The sequence below is a fragment of the Gopherus flavomarginatus genome, chromosome 1 (genome assembly GCF_025201925.1).
Source record: "Gopherus flavomarginatus isolate rGopFla2 chromosome 1, rGopFla2.mat.asm, whole genome shotgun sequence".
In the NCBI taxonomy this organism is placed as follows: Eukaryota; Metazoa; Chordata; order Testudines; family Testudinidae; genus Gopherus; species Gopherus flavomarginatus.
The window spans coordinates 157,674,184-157,697,939 of NC_066617.1; the positions used below are offsets into that span (position 1 = coordinate 157,674,184).

Genomic DNA, 23,756 nt, shown 5'->3' on the forward strand with positions numbered 1-23,756 from the left:
TCTTTGATATTATGTTTCCATAACATAATTGTAGAAGGTCTTTAGACATCAGCTACTTCCAAGAGTTAACATTTACCATCTCCACATCACAGAATCATAGAATATCAGGGCTGGAAGGGACCTCAGGAAGTCATCTAGTCCAACCCCCTGCTCAAAGAAAGACCAATCCCCAACTAAATCATCCCAGCCAGGCCTTTGTCAAGCCTGACCTTAAAAACCTCTAAGGAAGGAGATTCCACCACCTCCCTAGGTAACCCATTCCAGTGCTTCACCACCCTCCTAGTGAAAAAGTTGTTCCTAATATCCAACCTAAACCTCCCCCACTGCAACTTGAGACCATTACTCCTTGTTCTGTCAACATTTCAAATTATTATATAATTAAAAAAACAGAGTCACCCTATTTTGAAAACATCACTTAAAAAGGCCAGTTAGAAAGCCCGCTCTAATGATCTGAAGAATTATTCTCTAACGAAAAAATTGAGAGAGTCAATGTGAAATACAGGAATATTGTGCTTCAAGAAACTGTCAGTTCAAATGATTTCATCCGTCTTTCCCCTACCATACACCATCCTCAATTTACCTTTTCTTTAATTTAAATGTACTTTCTTAGCATCATGCCTTGATATGTAGCAAGCTCTCCTCTCGAAACAAAATCTGCTGTTTATAAATGTAAATGACTATGTACTTCACTTCCTAGGGATTAATGAAACACAGAGATGCATGACATGAATGGCTCATACAGATAGCAGGAAGAGATGCCAATCACCTTTACCTGAAGTGGGAGACTTGCAACGCTCTAGCTCCAGGGAAACTGGACTGTCAGTGAGTTCAGTCAGGCCTGAAAAAAATTGAGTTAAAAAGTTAAGTTAAAATCTAACAGGGTGCACATTAATTTTCTTGGTTGACTTCACATCATAAATGAGATCATGCAAATAAAGCTTGAAAGTTAAATGGTTGCAGTATGACTCAACCCTACTCAGCCTTGTAAAATTGATACAAAAATAATTCTGCATATTTTCAACTTCTGAGGAAAGAGAAAAAAACACTCAGGTGGGAAAGAAATAGTGACACAGAAAGAAGAGGAAATTGAGTAATGGTGACAAAAAACAGCTCAATCATTTAAATATCAGGTTCTTTAGATTTATTCACACATGATGGTTAATTTTGAGAATTAGATGTAAAGATGATGGCAATGCTATTTGAAAGGAACAGTAAATGTTTATGATGCAAGATAGTTTATACGTTTGTTTTAAAAACACATGGACACTGTTTAGGAGTTTAGTTGTGACAGTAAGCCACACACTGCAGTGTGGACAATGCAGTGTTACGACTTCCCATTGGGACCTCTGGGGCATTGTGCTTCAAACAGGCACAATGCCTTTTGCAACACAGCATTCACTCCCATTTGCACAGAGCTATGGACTCTCCCCATCTGAGGCCCTAGTCTATAGAAAGCCATCTACACTCAAGATTTGCTGTAAAATTTCCCACCATATCTGTATCACTGGTGAGGCCCTGCTGGTGCTAACAGTAGGAATGCTAGCATGGGCTGGCTGCTGGTATTTTTACTACCACATAATCTAGATCTGCTCTGAACAGGGAAAGACACTGAGTTAAAAATACAGTGCCTTGTCTTCCAGAGCTGCGGCCATTGATGGAGTTATTCCCGTGCTAGAACAATGAAGGGAGAATTTTTAAAAAACCCAAACTAAATCAACCTAGTAATGCTTAGGCCACGTCCAGACTAGGGGAGGAAAATCGATCTTAGATACGCAACTTCAGCTACGTGAATAACGTAGCTGAAGTCGAATTTCTAAGATCGAGTTACTCACCCGTCCAGACGGCGCGGGATCGATATCCACGGCTCTCCGTGTCGATTCCGGAACTCCGTTCGGGTTGATAGAGTTCCGGAATCGATGTAAGCGCGCTCGGGGATCGATACATCGCGTCCAGACTAGACGCGATATATCGATCCCCGAGCAATCGATTTTAACCCGCCGATACAGCGGGTTAGTCTGGACGTGGGCTTAGACTACAATTGCATTCAACTCTTGCACAGGGGAATGTCACTATCAAGATCTTAGTGTTTAGGATCAAAGAACCTGCGCACTGCCTCTAGTTTTTCACTTTCATCAACTCTGGGCGCAATTAATTATGGAAGTACAATCAAACGTAGGCATCTGATTTTACATGAAACCTATAACCTGTATTGTTTGCACCCCTTGGAGCTGCAAAACTGCAGGCTCAGAATCAGATACCAGTTATGAATGTCTGTTCATGCCTGACTTGGTCATTTTCATAAGAATTATGGCCAGTATTTTCAAACCTGAGTGGCTGAAGCTGGGGTCCTACATCCATAATTACATTCCTAAATAAAATTGGTTGGATTTTCAGAAGTGCTGAGCACCTGCAGCTCCAGTTAACTTCAAATCAAAGATATTTTTGCAATTTAATAAGCTATGGAACTAGTCGACGTTCTTGAACAATATCTAACTGTGACAGATGTGGAGCTGCTTTTAGATAATTTATGAATATTGTACATTGGCCTGATTATTGGGATGTTTGCTGTATGAATCTATTAGGTTAATTTATTAGAGGGCTGTATGGGAATACAGGCAGGAAGGAAAAGAATGGCTTAAGATAGCCACCTTAGTAAACACTTAACAGTGGTTAAGAGACAATGCTAGAACTATTACCTTTGATGAGTTTGCCTCTGTCTCCTGCTGAGGACTGATTTTGACCTGAAGGTTCAAGGCCCACAAACACAGGGGGTATCAGGAGAAGCTAGGCCTGCTCATGTCTCCATCACAGGCTGGCAGGATTCTAGCTAATATAGACAATTGCTTAGAACAAGGGTAGGCAACCTATGGCACGCGTGCCGAAGGCAGCACACGAGCTGATTTTCAGCGGCACTCGCACTGCTTGGATCCTGGCCATCGGTCCAGGGGACTCTGCATTTTAATTTAATTTTCAATGAAGCTTCTTAAACATTTTAAAATCCTTGTTTACTTTATATACAACAATAGTTTAGTTATATATTATAGACTTAAAGAAAGATACTTTCAAAAATGTTAAAACGTATCACTGGCATGTGAAACCTTAAATTAGAGTGAATAAATGAAGACTCGGCACACCACTTCTGAGAGGTTGCTGATCCCTGGCTTAGAATGTTTCTTGCTTTAAAATCCTTTTTCTCAAAAGCTTTGTTCTTACAACAAAATAAACAATGCTTTGGTTTTTAAGGAGGCTATTTGGTCATGTTTTATCACGGATCATGGTTCTCAAAAGAAAGAACTGCAGGTGCGTGAATGCAGACAGACCTGCAGGGTAAAGTTGGTGGATATATAGGTTACTGCAGCCCAGGGCTCTGTCTAAGGGTATGGCAGCGATCGATCCAGCAGGGATCAATTTATCGCAACTAGTCTAGTCTAGACGCGATAAATCAATCCCCAAGTGCTCTCCCCTCAACTCCCGTACTCCAGCTTGGCAACAGGCGCAGGCAGAGTCAATGAGGAAGTGGCAGCAGTCAACTTACCGTAGTGAAGACAATATGGTAAGTAGATCTAAGTACGTCGACTTCAGCTACGTTATTCACGTAGCTGAAGTTGCGTAACTTAGATCAATTCCCCTCACCCTCAGTGTAGACCAGGCCTAAGAGTGGGAGATTTGCAAAATTCTGCCAAAAGAGATGTAAAAGCATGAGGCCAAACATATGAGGATGTGTACTCAGAGAAACCAGAAAGGGGACAGAGATGCAGTTAGCCCTGTTACTGTGGCACTAACATACAACACTTGTAGTTGCTTAGTAACATCAGCTTTATTAAAGGCCTTTAAGAGACATAATTCAGAGAATGGTTTACATCTACTCCAACAGGCTTTAGATAAGTAAAAGTAAAAATTCCCATAAAAGCCCCTTGACAATAACAATATTTGCAACTGTTAAAGTTGTAAGAATATCATTCTATTGTCACAAGTATCAGAGGGGTAGCCAGGTTAGTCTGGATCTGTAAAAGTGGCAAAGAGTTCTGTGGCACCTTATAGACTAACAAACGTATTGGAGCATGAGCTTTCATGGGTGAATGTGTCCGATGAAGTGGGTATTCACCCACGAAAGCTCATGCTCCAATACGTGTGTTAGTCTATAAGGTGCCACAGGACTCTTTGCCGATTCTATTGTGATTCACTTGAGTTTATGGTAAGTTTTCTAAATCTTGTACAGCTGATGACATATTGTAGCAAGGTGGTCTGGTTCCCTGCCACCCTGGAGAGGGATGAGCCTCTTTGGACGCCAAAGTGAGCGGAGCCACTGGAGCTTGCGCCCACCCCCCAGAGGTCAGGGCACGGACAGGAAGTACAAAAGCCCAACCCCAGAGCTCATTAGAGCCCCGGCCACCGGAGAAGCCAGACGCCTGTGGCCTAGCTCCCGGTGGGGAGACTCCTGCAGTCTGCGATTGACCTGAGGACTGGCCAGACCAGCTGAGGCCTAATGCCGACCAGACCCCAGAGAAGCTGTTAAGCCTGCCTGTGGCAAGCTACCGAGAGGAGCTGCTAAGCTACCGCTCGCCAGGTATTCTAAGGAGCCCATGGTGCTTGATTCCATGGAGGACCCCATCCAAACGCAGGTACCTCTAGAGGGGGAGGTAGGAAGTAGCCCGGGGGCAGCCGACTCTAGTCTTGCTGCAGCACACCCAGAGCCGATGTCAGTGCGTTGCAGCCAGGATCCCCACTGACACAGCAGCAGGCCATCTGCTGCTGTTAGGGCCCCAGACTGGGACGCAGTGGAGTGGGAGGGCTGCGCCCCCCCTGCCACCCAGCGTGTGGGTGGCAGTCTCCCCCTCTCTCCGGCCGCTCGGAGCCAGAGCCTAGGCCTCTTGAACTCATTTGTTTGCTCAGCCCCTGCATAAGGGCCTGAGCCATAGACTCTCTACTGCCCCGCCCGGACCCAGGGCTAGGGCCTGTGGTAAAACTGTTTGCTCCGACGCTGCCTAAGGGCCTGAGCCAAAGACTCTCGACTGCCCTGCCCTGAATTAGGGCCTGGGTCTGCAGAATGGAGAGGGCCGAACCCTTCTACACATATCAACATGAGATTTTGTTACTGAATATAACACATTTAATATGAAAGTCAATGTAAACAATACAGCCACTAAAAGTAAAGGAACCAAAACATATTAATATATATTACCATTCTGAAAAACCTAAAAAGCAAATACAATTAGATTGTATCAATTCCCTTATCTTTATCCCCATTGTGCCAACCTACTACAACAAATATGCTGCTCTACAATACAGAAACATAGGAATTGCCATAATGGATCAGACCCGTGGTCCAGCCAGTCCAGAATCTTGTCTCTGACAATTACCAGCACCAGATGCTTCAGAAGAAGATGAAAAAATCCTACAGTAGACAGCTGTGGGTTAATTTGCTCCACATGAAGGTCTTATTCTAATTTTCACTGGTTAGCGACTGGTTTAAGTATTGAAGCATGAGATTTTTTTGCTTCCAAATTCCTTTTTGCATAAAGTATTATAACTCTGATACAATGATTCAAATGCTCTTTGAATCCTAGTAAATTCTTGACCTCATTACATCATGTGGCAATGAGTTCCACAGTCTAATTATATATTGATTGAAAAAATATTTCCTTTTATCAGTTTTGAATTTGCTACCTTTCAGTTTTATTGAGTATCCCTTTGTTCTTCTGTTGTAAGATAAGAACATAACTCCAGACCTGCTTTTTCTATACCATTCATTATCTTTTATATATATATTATCATGTCCCCTCTCTTTTTGCCTCCTTTTTAAAGTAAACAGTTAAAAAAAATGTAAAGTCTCTTCCTATGAGAATTTGTCTTTGCACTTAGTCTTCCTTGTCACCCCCTCTGAACCACCTTTCTTCAGGAAATCTCAGGAGAATAGACACTAAAATGACATTATAGAGGGAATAGCAGTGACCACTACAATCAAGGCTGCATTTCTATTCCAAACTAAGGTCTTGATTTCAGTTGCTGAAAACTTTTTCTGAAATTTTTAATTTTCACATAGACATTTCCTAGGCTCAATCTCTGCCCAAAGCTGAAATTTTGGGAAAACTTGAGAAGAAATTATTCAGCAAATTTTGAGTTCAAGTAGAATGAAAAAAACCCTTCCCTTCCTCCACCTTTGAGAAGATGTGCTTTTTAATGTTTTAGGCTGCAAGCAATTTTGGGTCAGGGATTGTCATTTATGATGTGTGTACAACACATACAGCAACACAAATGTTAAATAAAGAACAAAATAAAATTCCTGAGGAAATGGAGAAGGCAAATGATGGAGGGAGCTTTCAGCCAGATACCCGAGTGACCAGTCAAAGTGCAAGGATTACGTGTCTATGCTTTAGTTAAGACAAGTCTAGGGAGATTTTAGGGAGGTCTTTTCTGATTTAGGTATTGAAGCTGGAAAACAGACAATACATACTTTGAAAAAATTGTGGTAGCAGCTTATTTCTCCATCTTACAATTATAGATGAAGTAAAATTAGCACGAATTGGACAATTATGTTTTAAAACATTCTATGTCATAGGTTTCAGAGTGATTTGTTAGTCTCTAAGATGCCACAAGTACTCCTGGTCTTTTTATGTCATAGGTGTTATTCCTCTCACAACTCACATTCTTTTAAACAAGTTACTAGATTTATGACTGGTCTCATATTTAGTGAACAAATGGTTCACATTTTTAAAAGCTTCAAACATTTTACCCACTTTCAGTACAAAATCCATTGCTATGGATAGGCTAAATATTGTAGACTGGAATTGTGTGGACAGCAGGTGAAGAGCAATCACCATGGAGAAAGGGAACAGATCATCTAGTGTAAGCATAGAACCCCATTTTAATGGCATTATGTACAAATACTTCACAATGGGCTATTAAGCCACTGTTCCTCATTAGTTATCTTGCCCTCCTTGAGTACTCAGCTTAATTGGCCTATCCAAATCTTCTATGAAAGCTTGTTTAATAAGAGTTGAGCAAGAGGCATCCTGGAGACCAGTTCATTAAGGACATGTTCACACTTTGAACTGGAAGGTATGACTTCCAGCTCCAGGGAAAACATATCTATGCCAGTTGTGACTGAGCCAGAGAGCTAAAAAGAGAGTGTAGCCATGGTGATGCAAGCAGCTGCCCTGAGTATGTACCTGTCCAAGACGCTAAGTATGTACTCAGGGTGGCTAGCACCTCCTGACACTCGCACGGTGGCAGCTACGTTCTATTTTTAGCACGCTAACTCGATCAGAACTAGAAATTACACCTCCAGCTTGAAAAGCAGATGTACCTTATGAGGCACACAGTAGGGCCTCATAAGTCATTTTTGCAAAATGAATTATAGCCCAGTGCATCATATACTGTGTATAAAACTGTAATTAGAATTTATACTCCACTTTATATCTTGAAAGCATATTACAAATATTAACTAATTAATCGTCACAACCCTCCTTTGAGATACATAAGTATTATAATATTTATTTTACACATGTGAAAACCAAGGCTCAGAGAGATAGGCTAATATGTCCAGAGCCATGCAGTAAGCCAAGTACGGAGCCAAGCTCAGAACTTTGTATTCCTAGCTTCCGCGCCATAGCTCAGTTCTATAGACCACACTGGTGTTCTAAAACAGTACAATAGTTAATTTATTTACAACTACACTGGGGCAGGACCATCTCAAAATAAGAGATGCTTCACGTAAGTAGATACACGTTAAAATTAACATAAAAACAAAGGATGTTAGTGATCATCAGGAAGTTAACATTGTTGAATAATCCATTTTAAGGCCCAACCCCATAGGAAGTCAATGAGAGTTTTGTCATTGACTTCACTAGCAGCAGAAACAGACCTGAAATGTTGGTGTAATGAAAACAATTGTCAGCACTCAACATAGTTAACATTTCTTGTAAAATAAAATTTAAAAAATTTGCATGCATGCTGAATGTGTTTAAAGAAACACATTACGGAGCACTAACATATGGGTTTAAGTCAGGCATATTCTGATTGTGATAAAGCTGTTTGCCTAACCTTTATAGAACTTACTCTGATAGGAAGTACGGATCCGTTTCGTTAAATCTGGATAAAAGTTAGACAGGCCACGCATGCAAAAGTTGTCTTTGGAACATGCCAGTACACCAGCATCAGCAGCAGGCAGAGGAAAAAGAGAAAAAAAAACAGTCTAAAGTGAAAGGATGTGATATTATAACCAGCATCTAGAACAGCCAAGGTGAAGAAATTTCAGCAGATGTTTACCCTCTGGTCAGAAGATATAACAAGGAAAATAATAATCCAGAAAAGTAAAGGGTGTGGGATGGATGGTGAGAAAGCAGCTGAGGTTTTATTCAGATATATCATTTTTATGAGTGGTCTAAAAGAGATCGTTATTTTCATTAGGTATTTATACAAGATGGGCTCAATTATAAGCTGCACAAAACAGCTGGAATTTTGCCCTAAAGGAATAGAAAAAGATTCTGCCTGACACAAGGGAATCCTCAGGTGCCACAAAGCTAACCACAGTCCCCCTCCTGTGAAGTTGCTGCAGTGTCTGGTTGAAGCATGGTTAAGAGAGCAGCAAAGTTATGCAGGGGCTGCTCTGGCCCCAGCCAGACCAGGAGTTGCTCCCATCAGCAGTGGCAAGTTTACATCATCTTTATGCTTGGCATAGTTGAGAACTGAACCTGATGGGGTTAGATATTTGTAAAATGAGATAAATAGTATTTCAGGGACAAAAGTAGAACATGGAGATTTATTTAAGTTTTAATAATTTAGAGTCCAATCTTTCTTCCACCTACGTCAGTGGCAAAATTCCCATTGATTCCAATGAGAACATGACTGGGTGCTTAGTGTAGGACTTATTGATATACATATAGTTGTCATACGTAAATAGTACATTACAATTTACATTTTTCAAAATTCATGACTAGATTATAAACTTTGAAAGTTTACATCCAAATTGTTTCGTTATCAAACTTTAAAATTTCGTAACTGTGTCTGTCAATAAGACTGTTTTAATTGTGTAAAAATGAAACATAGACACAAAATATTTTACACAAATATAAAGTATTCATTTTACTAATTTTCTGACACAAATAGAAATTTTATATTTACAGAAACATAAGGTAAAGTGTAATTGTATTGGTGGAAACTTATTTCCTCTATGCAACACTTAATGATGTCTGCCACATGCTTCTTGACATAAATTTTTTAAAAGATTCACAGACAGATTTAATAATCTTCTGTCAAGGGCTCTAGTTACTATATCCAATGGAGGAGAATAAAAATGTCTACTTCCTGTCTTAAGCTGCTTAGCTACTTAATGAAGATGTCCCTTGGATGTGTTTCTTTAGTTGGTCCTTCGACCATAAAGGTTTATTTAAAGACTAAAGCATGTGATTTGGCAGAGGATACATGTTGCTTTAAAGTGAAATCTTACTTATCTGTCTGAAGCATTTGGCAACTGGAAAAAAAAATCAACACATTGACTGTGCACATCATGAACTGGCTAGCATTAAGACAATCAGTTTTTCTTCTCCTTACAATTACTTAGGGACTCAAGTAGGGAGATTACTTGCTGACCACCATCCCAAACAATTAAGCTTTGTATATAATGCTTTGCATTTGAGAAAGTTTCAGTACCTAAGGAGCAGTCAGATTTCTTTGATATGGTTCTATAAATTCCATTGGCTGGCAGATAATCATGCATTTCAAAAGCACTATAAAAAGCCGCAAGCAAGAAAACAAAGAATGAGTAAGGTTCAGAACAACTGTATTTTATCTCCTACCTGTAGTGAACTGCTTGTTTTTACGTGGAGAACGGGGCTGACGCTGGTATGGATCACTTGATCCGTATAAGTCAATGGTTCCCATACTCAGCAATACTGTCTTCTGCATAAAATCCACAACAGCCAAACCATTGCAGTTCCCAAATGCAACTCTGAGAAAAGAAATGTTCCTCAAAGGCATTATACTCTGGCATTATATGGTATAATTCATAGAAGTATTATTTAAAACAGTTAGTATTGTGAATTTGCAATAATTTTCTAAGACCTTATTTTCAAAGCTTAAGTTTTTAATTGTAATTATAAATGGTTTTATAATTCTGACTTCAAATAAATTTTTGTCCTAAAATGTTGTAATTAACATTATTCAAAACAGATATAGTTTATCTTAATAAACACTCACTTTGCATGTTTTATTGTTGTAATAAATATCTAAATACTGCCATATGGAACAATATATTTGTTATAATTATAATCATGTGGTAGATAATGAAAATTAAGTGCACAAATCTTACATTATATATAACTAGAGCCCTACCAAATTTATGGACATAAAAAAAAGGGTCAGAGACTGTGACATCTAGTCTCCCCCATGAAATCTGGTCTTTGGGGAAAATTAACTATATATTTTTTTGTCCTTCCTTTTCTCCCACTGTACAAAACAAAATTCCATACAGCAACCATAGAGCTACAACTACCAGGAACCACAAAAGCAAAACATCAGTCAGTCAGAGGAGGAATATATAGCTAAATTTCATATTGTTATTTAAAAAATGCCTCAGGCTGTGATTTTCAAAGCAGCACAAGGGACTTAGGTGTTCAATTCCCACCAAAATTCAATGGGAGTTGACTGCCTGATTTAATTTGGCTCCTTTCAAAACAGGTCCATAAAATCTTATAGCAGATGTTTAATATATATGTAGAAAAGCAATATAAGAGGGAGAATAGTATTATGGGAGAAGTGGAATCACTACAACAAACATATTCACTAGAAGAAATGGTTTCTCACCTCAGACAGCTGTTATTCTTTGAGATGTGTTGCGTATGTCCATCATACTAAGTGTGTGAGCGCATTGTGCACCAGTGTTGATGAGTCTTCCTTAGCAGTATCCACAGGGGAGGCCACTCCTGAACCTTGCTGTTCTTCATGCTCCATGCCAAGAGCTTCATACTGGATTCTTAGATGACAGGCTCTGAGGCATTAGGGAAGGAGGGTGGGTCGTGTAATGGACATTTGCAACCCATCTCAAGGAACAGCAGTTATGAGAGAAGAGTAAACATTTTTCTTTGTGTTACTGCATATGCCCATTATACTAGGTGTCTTCCAAGCAAGTTTCTGCTGGAGGAAGGGCTAGGAATCTCATCGGACGAGGGACTGCAGGACTGCTTTCCTCAAATTCGTGTCTTCTCTTGATGTGGTAAATAACTGCATCTAGCAAAAGTGTGGACTGAAGACCATTTTGCCACCCTTCGGAGATCCATGATAAGGATGTTTCTCACAACCACTGTGGAGGCTGTGTATGCTCTGGTTGAATGCTCAGAACTTTTCATGAGGCATTATCCCCTTAATTTTGTAATTATATGACAATACAGCTGGTGATCCACTTGGAAAGCCACTGCAATGTTACAGGACACCATCCCTTCCTTCTGCATAGGAGACAAACAGCTGGGAAGAGACCCAAACAGGCTGCTTTGAGACATGCAGCTGCCTGGATGAAGCGGTGGCAGAAGTGGACGGTTGGGGCCTCCTTCCTCCTTGCTTGTGTATTTGCCTAGACTGATCTGCTTGTCGAGGCATATAATACTTCTGCCTTGGTTGAAACACGGCTAAAAATTTTGTTCTTTTGAGGGCTGGTGTATACAGAGGCAGGGATGTCAACACTGGCCTAGAATCTTTTAACATATGCCGTGCTTCATCCATCTTCCAGAAGAATAAGGCACAGCCCTTGAAGGGGAGATCTTCAAAAATCTGTTGTACTTCTACAGAGATCCCCAATAACAGGAGGCATGACAAGCATCTCATAGTTACTGCCATCACCATGACTTTGGCAGCCGAGTCAGCCATATCCAGGGAAGTCAGCAGAGCAGACAGTGCGACAACCGCATCTGTCCCCTGTGTCCTGGTCTTCACCCAGGTCCTGTCCCCCATCCCTCACTGTGTCCAGACTCCAGTCCTGTATTATTCCCCCCCATTGTTCTTCCCATGTATTGCATGGCTCCCCTCCCCCAGCCTCACATCAGAGCCTCAGCTGGCTGGGTGCAGCTCTTCCTGAACCCTGGGTGACTTCAGATTGACATCCAGAAGGGTTCACTCAGGATGGTAGGGCTAGAGCCAGAATCAGTGGGGCAGATGAAGCCCCATCTCACAAGTCCTAGCATATGGTACTCTTAGAGATAGATCCCTAATGTGGGGTGGGACTGGACAGAACTGCTGGCTCCTTGGGTTGGGGGATCCCAGTGGGGGTCCTTCTAGGGAAACCTGTTTATAGAGGAGCAAACTGCTATATTTTCCACTTTGTGACCCCTAAAGGGAAACTGACCAGGAGGTAGGAGGGGGCATTCAGGAAGCCGCAGGCCAGCAGATTGTCTTGAGCAGTCACTGCTTGGAGGAAGCTCTGGATTCTCTAAAGTGGGAGACGTAGGAACCCACTTCATACTGCGAGGAGGAGTAGGATGTCAAAGCCATTCTCCTTAGGCTTCAGAGGCTGAGGGTACTCAAAGAACATCTCTCTTTGAGGACTGCCCTGATGAGGGGGAATTCCTCCTGACTCCATTGACAGGTAAAGCTGGGGGGACACTCCTGGACAGAGTGTTGAGGAATGACCTCTATCTGACTGAGGTGGATCCAATGCTGTGGGAAGCGTGTCTCCATGAAGATGTATCTGAGATGCTCTTCTCTTAGCTTGTCAGTTCTTGTCTTGAAGCCCTGTCAAATCAGGTACTTGTCCCTGACCCTCACCCAAGCACTTCAGACAGTGAGGGTGAGGGATACTCATGGCCAACGCTATACCCAGAGTAGAGCTTGAAGCCCTGGGACCTTGGCATAAGTTCCCTCAGAACCACTTAAGCTCAGAGTTCAGACTACTGAGAGCAGGAACAAACAGAAAATAAAGAAAATGGGATCCAAGGGAGCCAAAATGAGTACCGCTATTACTAACAACAACTAACTATAACAAAACATTCACAGAAGAAATGCACTGACAGTATGCTCCAAGCACTGACCATGGATCTGCCCTTAGACTTTCAACAAGGGTTTGTTGGGTTAAATAAGAACAGCCACAATTATATGAGATAGGATAACATTTTGTATACGGTATACAAACCTTCATGTTTCAGGGCATAGGCCAACCTCTAACTGATGGGGGTTTGCAAGGAAACTATCCCTATTGTCCATTATGGGGACTTTTGAATCTTTCTATGAAGTATCTGGTACTACCAACTGTCAGAGACAGGGATTTGGATTAGATGGACCACTGGGCTAAGCTGATAAAGCAAGTCCTATGTTCCTACATAAATAAAAGACAAGGTTGTACTAAGCAAGTAAAAGGGATCTAAATGACTCAACATATCACTGTAGAAAAAGAAGACTGGAGCGTGAACAAAACACAATCTCTTTTATGTGATTTGAGACAGCAGAAATGCTAGTCATCTGCCTTCAGAAAATGATGTGCCTGAGGCCTTTGTTGAACACAGTAAAAATAAAAAACATGTAAAGGGGCAGTGATCAGTGAGATCTTTCTGGGAACAACCATTAAAAAAAATACTCTTAATACAATAGTAAGGACCAAAGAAGGAATGTTTCTTGCTAATAGCCAAGCATTTGGCTACAGGAGAAAATCAGAAAAAAGTCCTTATCACCCTCAAAGCCATCTGACTGTTGTAAGAAGGATTTTTTAGGGGACATTGCATGAGGCATTCTATCCCCTCTGCTGGGGTAGTCCAAACAAAAACAAAATGGATTACTGAAGTCCAGAGTTCATATGAAGGGAGAGGGAAATGTTGTTCTGTCAGGCTGCCTCTGTGGTAGGTTTTGCCTTCTCTCTGGAAGAGACCTTTGGGCAGTTGTCTTAGGGAGAGATTCTGCCTTCCCTCAGGCTCTCCTCTGCTGGAGCAGCAGCTTGCAGGTCTGCTACCAAAAGAGAGGTTCCTCTTCCAGTTGGAGCATTTCCTACACTCCGGGTGGAGTGGGGCTGGCTGGGCCCAAAGTAATTCCTTAACCCCTTGTTGCTCAGTGTTGGGTTTGTACACCCCGTCACAGCATCCTAAGAATATAAACCCACTGCTTGTGAGCACTGCTTTATAACATATCCTCATATGCTGGCATATTCTATGGTCAAACAACTGAATGGAGCCCAAAAAACAGATTTCCTGAGGAAGAATTGCTGGCAAAGAAGGTTGCAGGCCCTATGATAAATATCTATACAAGTTACATATCAGCATAATAGATATAAGCCTGGCCACCACGGTCTGGGTTTCTGACAGAAGTTTTTTCAAGAAAGCATTAATGACCTCTAACCAGTCTGAAGAGCATAATTAAGCTTTCCTGAATAAGGTAGGTTTTTATTCTATTGGTTCTCAGTTTTATTCTTTCTAAAGCACTTCCATAATTTAGCTGCTTCAGACTAGACACGTGAGGTATTATATTCAACTTAGGAGACAGAAAAACCTACTCAAACTCCTTACATATTCATGTGGGGTGCCATCAGAATTTTGGGGGAACATTAGTAAAATAAAACCTTACCAACTTGTTAAAAAAAATCAGTGCACCTGTTCAATATATGTTTAAAAAAAACTTTCTAAGTGGTCCAAATCAAAATCTGTGAAAGGTCATAGATTTTTTTTTATAATAGTAAAAGGATTTCCCCCACTTTCTTTATACTTGAAAACAGTAGAACTGTTTTTGCTCAAATTTCAGAAAACACTTGATCCACCTCAGGCAGAGATCCGACCTAGAAAATTTCACCCCAATGATGGAAGTCTGAAAAAGTTATAAGTAACTGCAAAAGAAAAACTCTTTAGATTGACAGTGGCCAAACTTAACTATAGATGTGTTAGAGAGACAAGCTGGGTGAGGTAATATCTTTTATTGGACCAACTTCTGCTGGTCAGAGAGATAAGCTTTCAAGCTACACAGAGCTCTTCCTCAGGACACGCACGGCTACAACAATGCATATAGGTGTGTTATGCATTCCAGCTATACAATATTGACTATAAAGAAGGAGGCTTAACAATACCTTTGACAGAGGAACAGTATAATTAGGAGAAGATTACCACTACCAGACCTAAAGGCAAATAAATAATTTCTGTGTCTTCTGTATACAATCATAAACCTAATGAAGAGTTCAGAGGGAATTTCTTATTTCCCACTGGCTACTGTAGTTACTAACTACTAAGAAAGGATTGGTACTGAAAGAAACTGCATATTACATGCCACATACTACTCAACTTCTTAAAGCTGATTTTTTGGGGGGAGGGAGGAATGCTTGTGCTTTTCATTAATCAATTTAATATTTTTCATAATAACAAGGCTAAAATCTTGATCAGACATTTCTTAGCAGTTAATATTGGGAGGGGCTGAGGACCTTGGGCTCAGGTGGCGGGCTAGGGAACACACAAACTGGTCATTCATTTTCAGGAAAGGCCTTCTTAGTTCATCATTGTTTAAATTTAATTTAATATTTTTATATATTTTAAAATATACTAAGATATACCTGCAGAATTTTGCCACATTTTTCTACTTTTATAACGAAAACCAGTAATGTGATGATTCTCTTTAATTGCATGAAAGTGGAAATATTTCGAATTTGCAGCTTGCAAGAGCTCAAAGTAAACAGAAACCAAGTGAAATATATTGAATTTCATAACACATCAACTGTCTTATGTTTGTTGAGTGTAAGGTGTTTTTTAACCTTTGTTTTTATACATGTTTTGTACCTGTAGTAATGGTGTGACAGCTGTGAAGCTATGTACTACTCTATGTATGAATATGGATATGTAATAAAGGTAAGACTATTGTACATGGCCTGCTCAGTGAGATACAGTTACTGTATAAGTAGGCATAGATGATGGAAGTAAGGGTGCTTGAAGTGGTTTCCATTATATACAGAGTTTACAGTTTGGTTCAATGGCTCTCAGCACCCTCACTATGAAAATTGTTCCAGCACCCCTGTAATGATGGTTGGTTATCGGAATTTCCTGTATGACTGCACTGATCTAATTTAATAGGGGGTCGCGGGAAGAATACACAGGAAGGCAACACAATGGTCCCACATGCGCAACCTCCCAACAAACACTGGGGGAAATTACAAGATAATGGCCTATTTCCAGGCTCTGGGATGAAGTGACAGCTGTTTTCCCAGGGTGGGAGGCCAGAGATCAAAAGAACATGAAAGAGTTAAAAAGTATCCTGAGGAAGAGAAGGGGCTGTCACTTTTCAAAAGCTGCCTAGGGAGACAGGTTGACACAGAGATACTTTGGGGAGGCGGTCTAAAGCAGTCAGGCCTTCCCAGATCAAAGGAATGGTAAACCTTAGGGAAAAGCTCACTATGCAAATTGTTCCAGCACCCTTCCTGGTCGCTGCTTACCACTGTCATTGCTCCCAGAGAATAGAACAGAATTGCAGCTGCTGGCCATAAATCAGAGTGCTGAGGTAATCATGGTTAGCACCAGGGCACTGCAACCCAGGGCCCAGACGGAGGATGGAGAAATGAGTGATTCCACCCAGAACCAGGTGATGGCTAGACCTGGAAAGGGGCCAAAGATGAAGTTTGCCTAGTATTGTGAAAAATGCATTCTGGCAATGGTAAAATTAATGAAATTTCTAGATTTCATGACTAGGAGCTGACGAGTACCTAAGGACAGACAAATATTTTCACACTAATACAAAGGTTGTGGCTGAGACTTTCAAAGGGGCTTCTGAGGGGCAAGTGCTCAAATTTATACTGAAAGTCAGTAAGCGCTTGGCACCTAATTCCTGAAGGCCCCCTAAGAAACGCCAACCTGTACCTTTATATCCGAGTGATACCTTCTCTACCAGAAACAAACTTGTAAAGACTCGTTTCCTGATTTGATGCACATGTGCAACACCCATTAGTATTACATGGAATCAAATGGGCTGTGCTGGTTGGAAAGGATACATGGCCAGTGCATCCCCACCACAACCTTTTCCAGCTGGTTTTCTGTGGAGACCTAGCCATAAACAAAAACTGTCCCTTCTAACAAGTACCCAAGTGAAGGCAGCAGTGACACCAATGCCTGCCTTCTATCAAAGTATCACAGGGAGGTCTAATTTTCACCCTCTTGTGCCATCGCAGGTAATCTGGTGATTATTTTAAGATATCTGTAAAAAAATTATAACTCAGAAAGGTAATTAGGTTTTGATTAAAAGGACAGGGATATTATATGAAAGATGCAATCATAAGAATGTCAGATGAACTTCTCATATTACATCCTTTATGCGGTTTACTGGTTCTTGTAATTTTTTACCCAAGAACCAAGCTTAAAGCAACTTTTGATTTTTCATGGTGACTGTTAAGTATAACTGAAAACATACATTGCTTAGCTGAGTAAAGAATAAATCAATACAACATGATTTTTAGTTACTTACAGTCCATAGGCTGAGTTTATGGCCAGACTGGTGATTTGTTGTGGAGGCTCACCATCCACCCACACCAACTGAATAACAAGTTCTGCTTGGTACCCAGGAGGCATTCGCACAGGTCGAGTCTTAACACTAAGAAGAAAAAGGGACACAAAACAGAAACACCTAATCAAAACGATTAGGGCACAATAATAGAAACTATTTACCCTGAGGAGATAATAGCGAAGCCAACTTCTCTTGTAGGACTGGATCAACACTGAAAAGGAATTCCCACCATACTTTTAATCTAATTGTAGATTAAGACTATATGTTCCACTTAGAGCTGTGTAGAGAAGGAAAATTTCATTTCATGGAGGGTTTCAATGAGGTTTCAGATTAGGAATAAAACCTGAAAATGTCAAAATTGTCCACAAAATAAAATTCTAAATTTTTGTTTGTTTCTTTTGGGTCAATTGAAATGTTTTATTTCAACAACATTGTTTTGTTTCATTACAAATTCAACTTTTCAAAAATTTATAATATATAGTGGAAAATAAAACAATTTAGAAACAAAGTCATTTCAAAAGAAAAAATTGAAACATTTCATTCCAAAAAAGTGTTGAAATGGGACATTTCAACATTGTTGGAAATAGTTTTCCCATTTTTTCCAAAACAAAATTTCTGCTAAATCAACAATCATTTTGTGAATAATTTCTATTTCAGTGGAACTGCATTTTCTGATGGAAAATGAAATGATTGTGTCAAAGTTTTTCCAACCAAGCTCTAGTTCCAATCCAACGATAAAGAACCAACCCTATAAAATTGTTTGTGGTACTCCTTGCTCTTTGTCATGCCTATGGTTAATTCCTGTACTTTCTCCTGCATATAACATATGCAGCTCCTGGGATGCAAATTTCTATGTCCATGGACCCAGATCTGTAGAGCTATAGATCCCGCTGTAACCCAATCCTAACTAGGTAAGTGCTCAAATTAAATATTATTATGGGGAATTCTATTCAGTGATGACTGTTAAAATCTGAGAAATTCAAGAATGGCTGTGCTTTAAAAGGCCACATAAAAAGTTGCTTCACCTTTTAATTTCCCCTTCTTATCTATCTAGCCCAAATAGCTAGATTGGCAACCTTTGGCAACCTTTGGCACGTGGCCCATCAGGGAAATCTGGTGGCAGACCGGGACTGTTTGTTTACCTGCAGTGTCCACAGGTTCGGCTGATCGCAGCTCCCACTGGCCACAGTTCACCGTTCCAGGCCAATGGGGGCTGCAGGAAGTGGCAGCCAGCACATCCCTTGGCCTGCGCTGCTTCCCGCAGCCCCCATTGGCCTGGAACAGCAAATCGTAGCCAGTTGGAGCTGCGATTGGCTGAACCCGCAGACAATGCAGGTAAACAAACCGTCCTGGCCCGCCAGCAGATTTCCCTGATGGGCCACGTACCAAAGGTTGTCGATCCCTGATCTAGCCGCATTTTTATATTGTGCTCATCTCCATGGTATCTGGATACCTAACACTCATGAATCAGGCAAAGGCTCTATCTCTCCTTCAATCCAACTAACCTGTTTTGGTAACTCTCCTTCCTTTGAGTACAATCACCCAGTTGCTAATCTACCCTTGAAGACTGAATGGATTCTTATAAGAAAGACAAGGTGGGTGAGACAATATCTTTTATTGGACCAACCTTGCGAAGGAGACAAGCCTTCAAGCTACAAAGAGCTTTTTACACAGGCTTCCTATACAGAGTTTGGTGCAGTTGGCAGTCTCTCTTCATGCGTTGTTATGGAAAGTGCAATGGTCTGCAAAGCAGGTCCCAGAGGTGTACCAAAGACGTTGTGAAAAGATTATTCTTCACCTACTGTATGGCTGCTTTGTCTTTTTAGTACCTTTCTTTGCTGACTGGTAGAATGTATTTTATCATCTTCAAATATTGTACTGAAGACAATGTCCAATTTGTCTTAAATGTTGCAGTTTAAAATATCAGACACGCTCTTAAAATTATTTAAAATTCCAGTGGTATAAATCACACTTTATTAATCATAGTTTTTAACTCTCCTGAGCTTATTAAAGATACTGTATACGTTCCTCATTTCAGTATTTACTCTTTAACAAGAAATGTATATTTTTCTTTGTAACTGAATTTCTTTACAGTAGTAGTTACTTATCAGATTGCAATGAATGTTATTTTATTGAAAATAATTATGTACTGTTAACAGTGAAAATACAAATCATATCAAAATGAGCATTTGATAGATTCTGCCTCATTTTTGTAATACTACTCAGTTCTTAAGGGGCATGTACACTATACAAATTATGGGTCAATTTAATCCATGTCGTATCTCTACTGATTTCGATGTAGTTACACCAGGGATGCAGGTGGGCATTGTTTTTAAGGATCTATACTTTTCTTACTGTTTATTGTTTCATATCTATGAAAAATTATATCTTCTCTTGGGGTGGATAAAGTGGTTTCTGGTGGGCAAGTTTTTCTTTTCAGCAAAACTCAAAAGTGAGACCCAAATAGCATAATAATCTTAGCTCAGGTTTGGCTAAATGTTATAACTTTCTATTATCACCTTCAAAATCAACAGTACAGCAGTTTAAAGTAATGTTGGCTCACTGATGATAAATAATTATGGGCTGGGTCTTTTTGTTTATATTGGACCTATAACTTAGATACATAGATTCTAAGGCAGCGGGGACCATTATAATCATCTAGTCTGATCTCTTGTATAGCACACACCATAAAACTTCTCCAAAATAATTCCTAGAGTATCTTTTTTAGAAAAACACACAATCTTAATTTAAAAATTACCAGTGATGGAGAATTCACCATGATCCTTGGTAAATTGCTCCAATGGTTAATTACTCTCACTATTAAAAATGTGTGCCTTATTTACAATCTGAATTTGTCTAGCTTCACACCCTAGCCACTGGACTGTGTTACACGTTTCCCTGTTAGACTGCAGAGCCCATTATTAAATATTTTTTCCTCAGATATTTGTAGACTGTAATCAAGTCATTCCTTAACCTTCCCTTGTTCAGAAAAATAGACTGAAGTCCCTGCATCTGTCACTATGAGGCATGTTTTCTAATTTTTTAATCATTCTTATGGCTCATCTCTGAACCCTCTTCAATTTATCAACATCCTTCTTGAATTGTGTACACCATAACTGGACACAGTATTCCAGCAGCAGTCACATCAGTGCCAAATACAGAGGTGAAAAAACTTCTCTACTCCTACGAGATTACTCTGTTTATGCCCCTCAGGACTGCATTGCTCTTTTCACCACAGCATCACACTGGGAGCTCAGGTTCTGCTGCTTAACCTGCCGATCCCCAAATCTTTTTCAGAATCACTGCTTCCTAAGGTAGAGACCCCCATTCTGTAAGTATGACATACAGAACAAGTTCAGAGTTACGAAAACCTCAGGCATGTTCATAATTCTGAACAAAACATTATGGTGGTTCTTTCGAAAGTTTTACAACTGAACACTGACTTAATGCAGCTTTAAAACTTTACTATGCAGAAGAAAAATGTTGCTTTCCCTTTTTTCCCCAGTTGTTTACGTTTAACACAGTGCTGTACTGTATTTGCTTTTTTTTGTTCCTGCTGCTGCCTGATTGGGTATTCCCGGTTCCAAATGAGGTGTGTGGTTGACTGGTCAGTTTGTAACTCTGGTGTTCATAATTCTGAGGTTCTGCTATACATTCTTTGTTCCCTCATGTATATATTTACATTTAGCTGTATTAAAACCCATATTGTTTGCTCGTGCCCAGTTTAACAAATGGTCTACACTGCTTTGAATCAATGACCTGTCCTCTTCATTATTTACCACTCCCCCAATTTTTGAGTCATTTGCAAACTTTATGAGTGATGATTTTATGTTTTCTTCCAGGTGATTGATAAAGATGTTAAATAGTGTAGGGCCAAGAACTGATACTTGAAGGACCTCACTGGAAACAGATCTATTTAATTTTGATTCCCCATTTATAGTTATATTGTGAGACCTATAAGTTAGCCAGTGTTTAATCTATTTGATGTGTGCCATGTTAATTTTATATTGTTCCAGTTTTTCAGTCAAAATTTTGTGTGGTAGCAAGTCAAATGCCTTACTGAAGACTAAGTATATTACATCTACATTATTACCTTTATTAATCAAACTTGCAATCTCATCAAAAAAGATATTAAGTTAGTTTAAAAGGATCTCTTTTCCGTAAACCCATGCTGATTTGCATTAATTACATGACCTTGCTTTAACTGTTTATTAATCGAGGTTTGTATCAGCCACTCCATTATCATGCCTGGGATTGATGTCAGGCTGACAAGCCTATAATTACTCAGATCATCTTACTTACCCTTTTAAAAAGATTGCCCAACATTAGCTTTCTTTCAGTGTTTTGGAACTTCCCCAGTGCTCCAAAACTTATTGAAAATTAAAATTAACAGCTCAGCAAGCTCCTAAGGCAGTTCTCTTAAAAATCTTGGAGGCAAGTTATCTGGCCCTGTTATTTAAAAATATGTAACTTTAGTAGCTTTTGTTTAACGATAGTGGAATGGAAAGAACGTTATCATCACCAAATGATGAATCTGCATCATTTACTGTCCCTAATAGAGAACAAAAATATTTATTGAAAACATCTGTCTTTTCTGAATTATTATTGATAATTCTGCCATTTCCATCTAGTAATAGACCAAAACCATTGTCAGATTTTTTTTTTGTTTCTAATATATTTTTAAAACTTCTTATTGTCCTTGACTCTGCTGGCAATAGATTTCTGCTTGTGTCCTTTGGATTCTTCATCAATTTTCTACAATTCCTTATTTCTAATTTATATTCATTATCTCTTTCCCTTTCTTCCATTTGTTACATATTTTTATTTTTTATTTTGTACAGTTGCCTTCACATCTCCTCTAAACTAGGTCAGTTTTTTAACCAGCACAACCTTCTTCCTCTCTTGTAGGATTGTGGCTTTTTGAACATCTAGTAAATTGCTCTGAAATGATTCCCAATTATCATTCAGCAGGAGAATTGCCAGCAGATCGAAGGACGTGATCATTTCCCTCTAGTCGACATTGGTGAGGCCTCATCTGGAATACTGTGTCCAGTTTTGGGCCCCACACTAGAAGAAGAATGTGGAAAAATTGGCAAGAATCCAGTGGAGGGCAACAAAAATGATTAGGGGGTTGGAGCACATGACTTATGAGGAGAGGCTGAGGGAACTGGGATTGTTTAGTCTGCAGAAGAGAACAAAGAGGGGGAACTGATAGCTGCTTTCAACTACCTGAAAGGGGGGTTCCAAAGAGGATGGATCTAGACTGTTCTCAGTGGTAGCAGATGACAGAACAAGGAGTAATGGTCTCAAGTTGCAGCAGGGGAGGTTTAGGCTGGATATTAGGAAAAGCTTTTTCACTAGGAGGGTGGCGAAGCACTGAAATGGGTTACCTTAGAGGTTTTTAAGGTCAGGCTTGATGAAGCCCTGGCTGGGATGATTTAATTGGGAATTGGTCCTGCTTTGAGCAGAGGGTTGTACTAGATGACCTCCTGAGGTCCCTTCCAACCCTGATATTCTATGATTCTATGATCATATTTTTCTGATTCAATTCTTTCTCCTAGCTGATTTGGCTCATAATTTTTTTCAGCTTTGGAAAATTGGCCCTATTAAAGCACCAAGTGTATATATTGTTGTTTTAGATTTTACTTTGCTTGACATTATACATGTGATCAAGTCAGAATCACTTGTATCTAAGCTACCATTAACTTCTTTATCCGTTAAGATAAGGTCTAATACAGAATTCCCCCATGTAGGCTGCAGCACTTTTTGAATTAGGAACTTGTTTAGAAATTCCACGGATGTTTTAGTATTGCCAGCATGAAACCTCCAGTTTATGCCACTCAGACTGAAGTCTCCCACGATCACACAGTTTTTTCCCCTACTCATTATAGATAGATGTGTATGGAGGTGCTTATCTTGTTCTCTAATGAGATTTTGTGCTCTGTAGCAAACACCTACTAGTACCCCATTTTGTGCTTTATCTGTTAGGACACTGATCCATAAGAATTCAAGATAATTTTCTTCCAAGTTATCAGTGACTCAGAAACAAGTAATGCCATTTTTGATGTGAAGTGCCACTCGCCCTCCCCTATTGCTCATTAACATTCCAATTGTGAGAATCATCCCACCAGGTTTCAATAATATCAACTAGATCAAGTGAGCAATTCCAATTCCTCATTTGTTAGCCAGGCTCTTAGCATTATTGTATAGACAATTAAAGAATTTCTTCTCATCATGTTCTTTGGTTCCTTGATTAATTTTGTTCTCAACATCTCAAATTTGTACTAAATGGTCACATTTTCCCTCCTTTTACCTTC

The 23,756-nt window shown here is 39.9% G+C and overlaps 1 protein-coding gene across 6 annotated transcripts in view; it reads right to left on the reverse strand.

Annotated features, from left to right (window-relative positions):
- STXBP5L (syntaxin binding protein 5L) overlaps positions 1-23,756 on the reverse strand; it is a 434,978-nt gene that overhangs the window by 84,369 nt on the left and 326,853 nt on the right. For 4 of the 6 annotated variants that reach the window (XM_050956794.1, XM_050956772.1, XM_050956762.1 and 1 more), the window contains 4 exons: positions 17,401-17,526; positions 9,798-9,949; positions 8,059-8,130; positions 773-838 (listed from right to left, as the gene is read on the reverse strand). In XM_050956794.1, coding sequence (XP_050812751.1) covers positions 773-838; positions 8,059-8,130; positions 9,798-9,949; positions 17,401-17,526 — 416 coding nt within the window. The remainder of the gene's footprint in view (positions 1-772; positions 839-8,058; positions 8,131-9,797; positions 9,950-17,400; positions 17,527-23,756) is intronic. The other 2 variants (XM_050956804.1, XM_050956783.1) reach the window with 1 other exon arrangement.